The sequence below is a fragment of the Cryptotermes secundus genome, unplaced genomic scaffold (genome assembly GCF_002891405.2).
Source record: "Cryptotermes secundus unplaced genomic scaffold, Csec_1.0 scaffold400, whole genome shotgun sequence".
NCBI classification, from domain to species: domain Eukaryota; kingdom Metazoa; phylum Arthropoda; class Insecta; order Blattodea; family Kalotermitidae; genus Cryptotermes; species Cryptotermes secundus.
In genome coordinates, this window is record NW_019723908.1 from 2817860 (window position 1) to 2827579 (window position 9720).

The window sequence follows — 9720 nt, forward strand, 5'->3', positions numbered from 1 at the left end:
CTCGCTTTAACTTCCAAACACCATTACTCATCTCCTTTGCCTCATCCCCCTTTTAAACTTGCCATTTTTACGTTATTGCGGGCTCGTTTGCAAATAGATCTCAACGTATTATGCAGTAAATCCTTTAAATTTTTAAGAAAACATACCATTCCGTATTAAAAATGGCTAAATTGGTCAGGTTTCAATAAAAGACAACATGTTAAAACTTCTATCCACTTTTAGTCACTCCATGAAATTACAATTCCACTACAAATTCCCTACTGTTACAGTAGTTTTCCATTCAAGAATTCCCATAAAAAATATGCCAAAACTGAAAACTACTTGTGAACTTGTCCCATTTTCTTGTAACAATAATTATCAAACGCTGGAATGAGCAGAACTTTCTTAATAAAGGTCAGAGATGACCACTCAGTAGTCACAATTCAAGAACAGTTTTTAAATTACTTTTAAGAAATTCGTCATACAATTATATTATGAACACACAACACAAATCTACAAGTCAGATTTCTTTTTACTATTAAAATGCGGTTTCTCGCTTTTTTTTAGTTTCCTCTTCAAGAGAAGACAAATTCTGGTATCAGTAAATACATTCATTGTTTGGTTACAACTCACTGAACTTTATTGCCCAATTTACTTAACTGCTGCAGAATAATCAGGATCACATTGTTGGTTTATGTGAAGGTGCACATTCTTGACTAAGTGGTCAAATCCATTCAATGTTGAGGTTGTGTTCTATTTTTTTTTTCAAAATCTTTGTACAGTAAAATTGGGGTTCTTTGACACAATAAAAAGAAAAAGTTAGCTATTCTATGTTACAGCCTGACGAGAAACATTTTACAACCAAATTCGAGAGTAAACACATAAAAAAAAAACTTTAAGTTGAACGAAATCCTCCTGTGTTATTACAAAATATTGTTCCTTTCACAACTTAAAACACACACACAACATTCGCATAAGCATCTGGTTGGTAACAGATTGTTTCTCTTCCCATTTCTAATTCAAGAACATTCATGCTGTGTTGTCTTTGCCAAACGTATGTCGACTTCTCCCTGCTTACAAACTCATACATAGGGGGAGATGGTCTTATTTTAACAAAGGTTAAAAAAAACCAAAAGGAAGGAAAATTACCCATGTCCACTTTAAATTATTTTAAATAGAAACCATTTAGTGAATGAATATATTAAAAAAATCCCCCCACTTACGTTGCAATTTATTTCCCGTGCTAAAACCTGGAGATAGGGAGTGAGAGGGTAAGAACTGATCAAGTTGCAATTTTTTCTTTCATTCCTTCGATGCTGCGCCACACCGTGACCTCGCAGAGGGCTCAAGCTGCTGAAGTAAAAACTGCAGTCAATTAACACACACACATATTCAAGGAAATAGAGGGCTGTCAACTCACAGGACATAAGACATCTTTAAGCACTGACAGGCCTGCTGAACTATCAACCCTTGTATTTCCAAGCACCACAGCACACGCCGTTTTATTAATCCTGTGACAACGGAGAATAAGAGGAAAATAAAAAATAATAAAAATAAAAACTATATCAAGGTGAGAAGTGTCTATCCACTGTCATTTATTAAACAAACCTAGGCATCTTTCACTCCTTAGTTCCAAGCTTTACCGGGAAGGCAGGAAACACTCACTCGCTCTGTTTTTTAAGTCTCTGCCACTCTCTCCTCATTATGCATCATCTTCATCCTCCTCCCCTTCCCCTTCACCTTCATCATCCTCTTCTTCTGCAACATACAAGAAAAGCAATTATAACATTAGCAACGTGTACACCTGCAGCCACTGGTACGCCATCAAGTGGCACCTCCACTGACATTCCTGCAAACTTGTTACAACTGACGTGAGAACACCACATCCGAGAATGCCTAGGGCCAGTGGCAAGCCATCACGGGACACCTCCATCAATGTTCCCATGATGCAAACACGATGTTACATTACTTACATATTATACACATACATAATTCCTACATATATAACAAAAGCAGTACAACTACAAATATACTTCTTTCTGCATAAGTTCTTTCTAACCAAAGTTCCAACCTGCACACAATTTGGCAGCCAAAATTTCCATTTCAACCATTTATGTCAAAGGCCAGTACAGTAAATGTAAAAAATGTGGAGTACTCTGAACTTAAAACTACAATTAGAATATTCAAATACAAATTGGGTTACACCTCAAACGCATCTATGCACATAACCAAGAGAAATTTATTACACTGACAGTAAACAAAGATTTGTTAACTGTTAAGAAATCTTGGTGGGGGGGACTCAATACACAGAAAGTGGCTGAACAGTTTGTAAATATTATGTATGAGAGAGGTTTAGCTCTTACAACTTCACACACAGAGGGGACATACACTCCAAATCTACAATTACTGCTGATTGCCGAACCAAGGTAAGGCTTGACCCCTGGGGATTCCAAAGCTAAAACAACACAATTAAGTTCCCAGCCTATAACACAAAACAGTAGGCCTCTGGGCTTCACATTTCTGATACACATATCAATATTACATGTATGCGAAAGAAGAGGAGTGAAACAAAACTTCATACCAATTAGTCTGCCACTAGAGACAAACTTAATGAGAACACTTATTACTGATCAGAAAGGACTGGAAAAAAAAGTTACTTGAACAAACACTGCAATTACAAAAATTACACGCATAATCAGGTATACGAGCTAGTTGAAGTGCGCACACAATATCCCAATACAATGTTACAACATTGTGAAAATCTGCACTTTTTATTCTCACTGCAAATAATGTCTGCACACTAAGTGCATATATTTCAGTAACATCAGCATGTTAACATTCCTGCATTACCGCTTTGCTATTCTAGCTTTCTGCTAAATCACAGGCTACATATAAAGGAAGAAAGCACATAAAATGTACTAATATTCTGGGACTTCTCTACCTCAATACACATTCTCACTTAGCACGAATCTTCCTCAAAGCTTCCCAGACTCCTTCTCACATCTTTATGTAACATAAGAGCCTCATCAAATATACTAAGTGGGTCAACTTTGCGTCAAATTTCTGAGTCTCCAACCATACAAAGACCAAACTGTGTTGAAAACAAATTCCATGCTATAATTCACATATACATGATTTTAAACACCAAGAGTCCAATAGGAGAAACCCTTTACATTATGAGTTTACCATTATAAAGCATGAAATAAAATAAGGCACACAAATAGCAAAGTCCATAAGCATATGATGCAGCCAAGGGTCTATTTGGGGGCACTGGCAAATGTCAGAAAGACTTGCATGCATCCCGACCAACTGAAATGTCCAGTTGCAACAACATGAGAGGTGGATCCGTAATCTGTTATACCATATTATATTTTACATCACCTATTATTCAACAAAAGCCACAAAACAGCAGTTTCCACCACATTTTCTTTAAACGCCTGATGATGACCAATGTCAGTCAAAACATGTAGTGATATGTATAGAAACTTTACGTTTTAGCAGGACGCATTGCACGTAAGATGGTGAACCAGTGACTTTGTCGAATAATGTTATACAATGCTACTTGGTAATAGGGGGGGGCACGTGGTTGCGGGTTCAAACACCGATGAGGTCATTGGATTTTTTCAATTGACCTATCTTTCTGACCGCACTATGGCCCTGGGGTTCACTCAGCCTCTAACAGAAATGAGTGCCAAGAATCAAATAAATAATTTTCTTGGGGAGTACAGCGCAGCCGCCATCTGAGCTGATTGTCTAGATAATGTGGGACCCTCAACCTCTCAACCTCAACAACCCTATGGGTAGGTAGCAAAAAATACAAACAAACACAACTGTATGTCCACACAAATATGACAAAACCAATAAAGGTAAAGCTATGCCTTTAACAGGCCATGAAAGCCCATAGTGTTGTCAGACACTGAGGCTCCCACATTTTTTGGCTGACAGATGGTGATAAGGTTGTCAGCCTTACGCGCTGGCTGCCCTTTACCCTCCAGGATGATTCCTGGTACTTATTTCTGTTAGAGGCTAAGGATTAGGTAAATTGGGGGGGGGGGGGGGGCNCACCTCGCCGGGACTCAAACTGGCAACCTTCCTACTTGTAGCATAGTGCCTCAACCACCTACACTACCACACGCCTCTTCGACAAAACCGGCACATAGATAAACTTCAAATTACTACCTAGAGTAAAATCCTCTATAATTTTTACTTGGTTGGCTTTGGTGTTCAATTCCCAGCAGGCAAATTTTTATCTCTTTGCCAGCACATCAAAAGTGGCTCTGGAAATCAATACAGTTCCCGTCAAAGGGGCATCTGAGCATATATCAGCTGAAAGTGGCCATTTCTTTCTCGACCTCAGCACTAGTTGGAGGTGGGTGGTCAGCTTCATGCCCAAGGTGCTTTACCCCAGGGAAAGAGCCCCTTGGCACCTATCAGATAGGAGGTTGAGTGGGCCCCAGAGCCAGTCTGGACAACATGGAAAAGTGAAAATTCTTGCCCCCCCCCAACTGACCCCTTGGTCATCCAACCCATAGTTATCGCTCTTTAATTGGAGAGAGACGCTAGCTATAAATACTTATGCACCACAGAAGCATTACCGTGACTGGACTGAAAAGAAAATTATCCTCCTAACACTTCCCCTCCAAAACAATCTCCATATCGGGTACCATTACGGTGACATGACTTTTCAAAAGGCTCTCTCTAATCATCTCATCATCTTTTCCACCTCTACCACAACAGTACTGTGAACACTTATTCTTCTTTCCTGCTTGTCATTCTCTGGAGTAAGACCCATGGAATGATACTGTACTGATAAGAGATTTAGCACAGAATTAAGAATTGGTGTTCTTTGACCCCCACATCTGAAAGATTTTGCACATGCATGCTAGGCAGTTATGTTTAGACTGGTTCAGTTCTTTATTCAAGTAGTAGTTCACATAACAAACAACAGAGCTACCAATACATAAAAGCACCAACAGTCACAGCTAACAGCAATCAAGGAAGAAGTGAATCTATCAAGGCTAACCACCTGCAAGAATGGATATGAGGGCCCAGATTCTGTTCAAAACCACCACCGTAATAACATTCTTTGGTGACAAAAACTTTACAGGTGGCTCTGCTGCCGATGTTAAGTTAAATGACATAAGAATGATCAAGGAATTGATGCCCCTTACAATTTTAAATGTCCCTTCAGAGACAAATATATAACATTCAAGTACTCTACTGAGTGATGAATTTGACTACCCGCTTATTTCAGGTGGTCAATATAAAAAGTCTCTTATAAAGCTAACACCAGAAACACACAACCCAGTAACACTCAGTCAACTCAGACATATAAACACCTATGATATTACTTCTAAAGTTCTTGCATTGAATAAATATATTCTCTCATGCAGGAAATGTTATATGTCCATTATGATTCTAAACATGTAAGAGACTCAACATCTGCATTAATCTGATACATGTACATTTCCTGCTAACTACACACATAAACCAAAATAAAAATGCTGGTGGCATGAATATGGGAAAACATAAACAAAAAAATCATTGAGCACTGTCCTCCAATCCAAACAAAAATCTGTACTGCAATACTGCAAATTCTGAATCATGCACAATTATGCAACATCATCTCTTGCTCAGATTCTGTACAACTGCATTTCCAACAGGGATGTACAATATTTTTATATTAACCCTCACCATTCTTATAAACATGTGGAAATTTAATCTACTTTCTGATCAGTAATGTAACTATTTTTAATCATTGCTTCCTTACCCTCGCCTTCATCTAGCTCCTCCTCCCCTTCTGGCAGTTCTTCCTCCTCATCTTCTTCCTCTCCTTCAACATCTTCTTCATCTTCAACATCCTCCTCCTCCTCTCCATTCTCCTCCTTCTTGGGTTTTTTTGCATCCTCGCTTTTTGTCTATAAATAGAATTGCCAGAATAGAAGGAAAAGAACAAACAGGATCAATGATACTGGACTGCCTTATTTGATACTTATAACTATCACGTCAAGACAAATCTGCCCCATTCACTGTAGTGCATCTTGAACCACGCGAAAATTTCCGAGATAAAGTTATGTACTGATACAAAAGTTACATATTTTCACTGGTTTCCTGCTTGAACTGCAAATTAGACATCAAGTTACCTTATTATTTCACAAGTTCTTTCATGGGAAATATTAACTACGATCTTCCCGTAACGATTTCGGTTGGTCTAGCTGTCACGTTACGAGCATAACAGTGTACGTACACACTACGGCAGTGTGCCAGGCAAATGATACACGCCGTTTCATGCCGTTTAGTCGGCTTAAATGGCTACTTTTAACCTTGGATTGGGCGGAAACATTTTCGGCAAAACCGCTCGCTTGCATAGAACTCCAGTTGCTGCAGACCTTATGATTGTTAACATATAGGAGGGGAGGTGGTTTCGCACCGATCTTCATTGCATCGTAAGATCGAGTGACCTTTAACAATCAATTCTCCGTAAATGAAATATAAGAGAACAGCACGCCAACACCGAATGAAGGCACTGCATGAATGGGGCAATAAATGGCATACGAAAGAAAATGCCAGAGGAAATACGGATGTTGAAAACGTCGCGTCGGAGACCGAAGAGAAAGGGCGGGAAGAGGTCGAATGGGATATTGCATGCGAGGGTATACCTAGCCAACGGCAACCGATTTTCTAGAGACCTGTAGCAAGGCTAGGTCCTCGACCCTCCCTCTATGCAGCTAGCGCCGCTGATTGGTTAGGAGCTGGTCGCTTCCCATCCCGTTCTTTCTGTCTCCCTCCAGCTCGGCACGCTTTATCATTGTACTTTTTTCTCTTTCTGTGCTAACTTTACTGAGATAAACTACGCCGGAAGGGAGAAAGGGGAAGACGCGTACGAAAGCACATAAGGGTTCCGAGGGAACAGAGGGACCATCAGGGGAAGCATCTGCCCAAAAATTGGCTTCCGGAATTTCGGCGGGAAAGTAGACATAATGCTAATTATATAACACGCATTTGTTTTAAAAACCCAACATAGTTCTTGTGGGCACGAAATATGGGCCGAAACTGTAGAATCATGGCTCCTACAACCACCTCAAACATGATGCAGCTTTCCCTTCGCAAGGAACATCCGGGCATAATGTTCGAACTTCGGAAAGCTGGGGGGGGGGGACAATGAAGGTCAACGTCCCCCTCCAAGCGTACATACAAAAGCGTCATGCCCAAGTGACAATCCCCACTACAAGAAACACTTAAAAATAAAAACCTTCATTTATACAAATTCACTTGCGTGGACTACTGGACATCTCCCGGAGGGCGATACCTTGATCATGAGATCAATATCCGAGACAAGTGGTAAAATGGTTCTAATACGATCAATAAACAATACGATGACGCCAACATGTCATTAGGCAACCATATTCCAAACTATAAAACAAGATTTTGTGTGAAACACTTGACTTGGTTCATATGTTGCTGTAAAGTTTACCGAGAACAAAATTTCTAGACTTATCATCATAGCCTCTACACAGGCTCCCAACTCGATTTACTATTGATTCTCACCTAGCCTCTAACCCCAAAAGCTCTTGAAATCAAAAGACCGCCACGTTCAAAATATAGGAAAACCTAGCCTCAATCAAGGCCCGCAGAAATTTAAACAGCGAGTCTACGTTTTAATTTCACAAAAAAGAAACATTTCGTTAGTTTACACACCAAATTGCCATATGTCGAATAAAAATAATACGAAAAATTACCCGGAAATAATGTTTATGCGAAAATAAAAGTGCCATGATACATAACAGTACGTACGCGTTGATACCCGGCCGGCTTTTTCTCACATGGCAACAAAACGCAAAGGATAACACTGATATAAGTACTTCACACATCAGAATTACATAAAATGGCAATCAATGCTAATATCAAACACGACGAAACACAAGGCGAAACTAGTAAATCGGCAAAGGACGAATGAAAATAACATTTTTTCTACTAATGATAGACATTGCCTCCTAGCGTTGGCCAATACAAGCCCACGAGTATTAGTTATAATGCTCTTATTTGTACTCACCTCTGCTGGCCTCTTCGTTCCTTTCACTTCAGCTTTCACATCACCTCCCGCTTTTTCGCTGTTTTCTGTCACTTTGTCTACAGCGACTTCGGAATTATTTTCCTTAGAACTCATATTTACTGTGGAGTTTTCGTGCGAACAACTCGTAACACACTTCCAAGTGGCTTTGTTCAAAAATGAAGATGGCGCGGGCTTGGAGCTCGATAAACCGGTGATTGGTTGATGACGCAAAGAACTTCTGCAAGCCAGTATTTGATAAAGTCTCCACAGTGTACCAATGGAAGAAAAATTTTATATTATAAAATAAATAATTCAAGTTTCTAAATTGTAACTTTTAAAAAAATAAAATTCCTAACTTACCTCGACGAGGGGTTGGAGAGTACCTGCACAGATCTGTTACATTTGGGTACAAGACTTTAGATGCGGTCATAGCATAAGCCAATAACTAACTATCGAACACGACTGTCATATACTCTGCTTCAAGAGTTCGCCATTTTCACTCTAATGAAGAGTTTTAAAATATTAACGAATTGTAAGAACCGTATAAAAAGTAACTAAATAATATACTTTGTATGCATTCAAGATTTTATATTCAGCTTGCTATACTTACATTTATCATTAATTGATATATAAATCGATTCCCAATAATAAGCAGGCTTACCGAACGTCGCGGTCAAATGGTTAACCACTCCTAAACCGCATTCAAATCTCGGCCCGGCGTCAGGTTATCCAGACATGTTTCTTACGGTCTTCCTCAGTCGCTCCAGGAAAATGCGGGATAGTACCTCAAATTGGGCCACGATCACATCTTAACAAATCCTTTCTAATTCTTCATTCACTAATCCTACCACTGGATACTATAATGGTAGTTATAAAAAAAAGTATTACTGCTTTTTCTAGGACAGTCAGAAGATGATGTAGAGCTAATTAAAATCAAGGGTAAATCGATGTTTAGAACGGTTTGTGTAGTTTCAATAAGAATGTTTCTTTCTATGTAAATTTGTTAGCCTGAACTGTGCAATTTTTTTTTTTAATCCCGAAGGGGTGAACAAGAATCCCTACAACCGACCGGACTGGAGTTGTGGTAATACTCTTGACTCGAATGCGGGAGGTGCTCAGTTCGAATCTCGGGCGCGACACTGGATATCCTGAGTTTTCGTGGATTTTCTCAGTCACTCCAGGCGAATGCTAGGATAGTACCTCCATTAGGTCGCGATTGCTTCCTTCTTAATTATTTCTAAATCATGCATCATGTCGTTATATAATCTAGGTATTTACATTATTGTAAAATAGTCCAAATCTCCCCCCACCAATAGATTTCCTACTCGTCCTCCCCTCCTTCACAAATAGCACTGTAGAGCAAAAGTCCATGAAAACCCATGTAATAACAATGCAATTTAAAGCATTCTTCTTCTCTTGTTGCATGTCAACTGATCAATTACATAATATGAACCATACGCTTTACATCACGGTAAGTATAATAAATATTTTCGTCCGACCATTTACCCGCAAATTTCTGGTTATGTATTGGATGGCTACAAATGCAGAGCAATAATGTCTCATAACAGACTGTATAAGAAATATAAACACTGAGTGTGTAAATTAGAATAAAATTAGAATCGCCATAATTTCATACACAACTTTTACTGCGTTCAGTTAGGTCAATTTTAATAGTAACGAAATTATTG

The 9720-nt window shown here is 39.2% G+C and overlaps 1 protein-coding gene across 1 annotated transcript; it reads right to left on the reverse strand.

Annotated features, from left to right (window-relative positions):
- Nucleotides 1-199: 199 nt before the first annotated feature.
- On the reverse strand, nucleotides 200-8259 carry LOC111862065 (glutamic acid-rich protein). Its single transcript, XM_023847140.2, has 3 exons — nucleotides 8033-8259; nucleotides 5750-5897; nucleotides 200-1737 (listed from the first exon to the last, which is right to left on the reverse strand). The coding sequence occupies exons 1-3, from the start codon at nucleotides 8144-8146 to the stop codon at nucleotides 1682-1684; spliced, it is 318 nt and encodes a 105-aa protein (XP_023702908.1). The 5' UTR covers nucleotides 8147-8259; the 3' UTR covers nucleotides 200-1681.
- Nucleotides 8260-9720: the final 1461 nt, after the last annotated feature.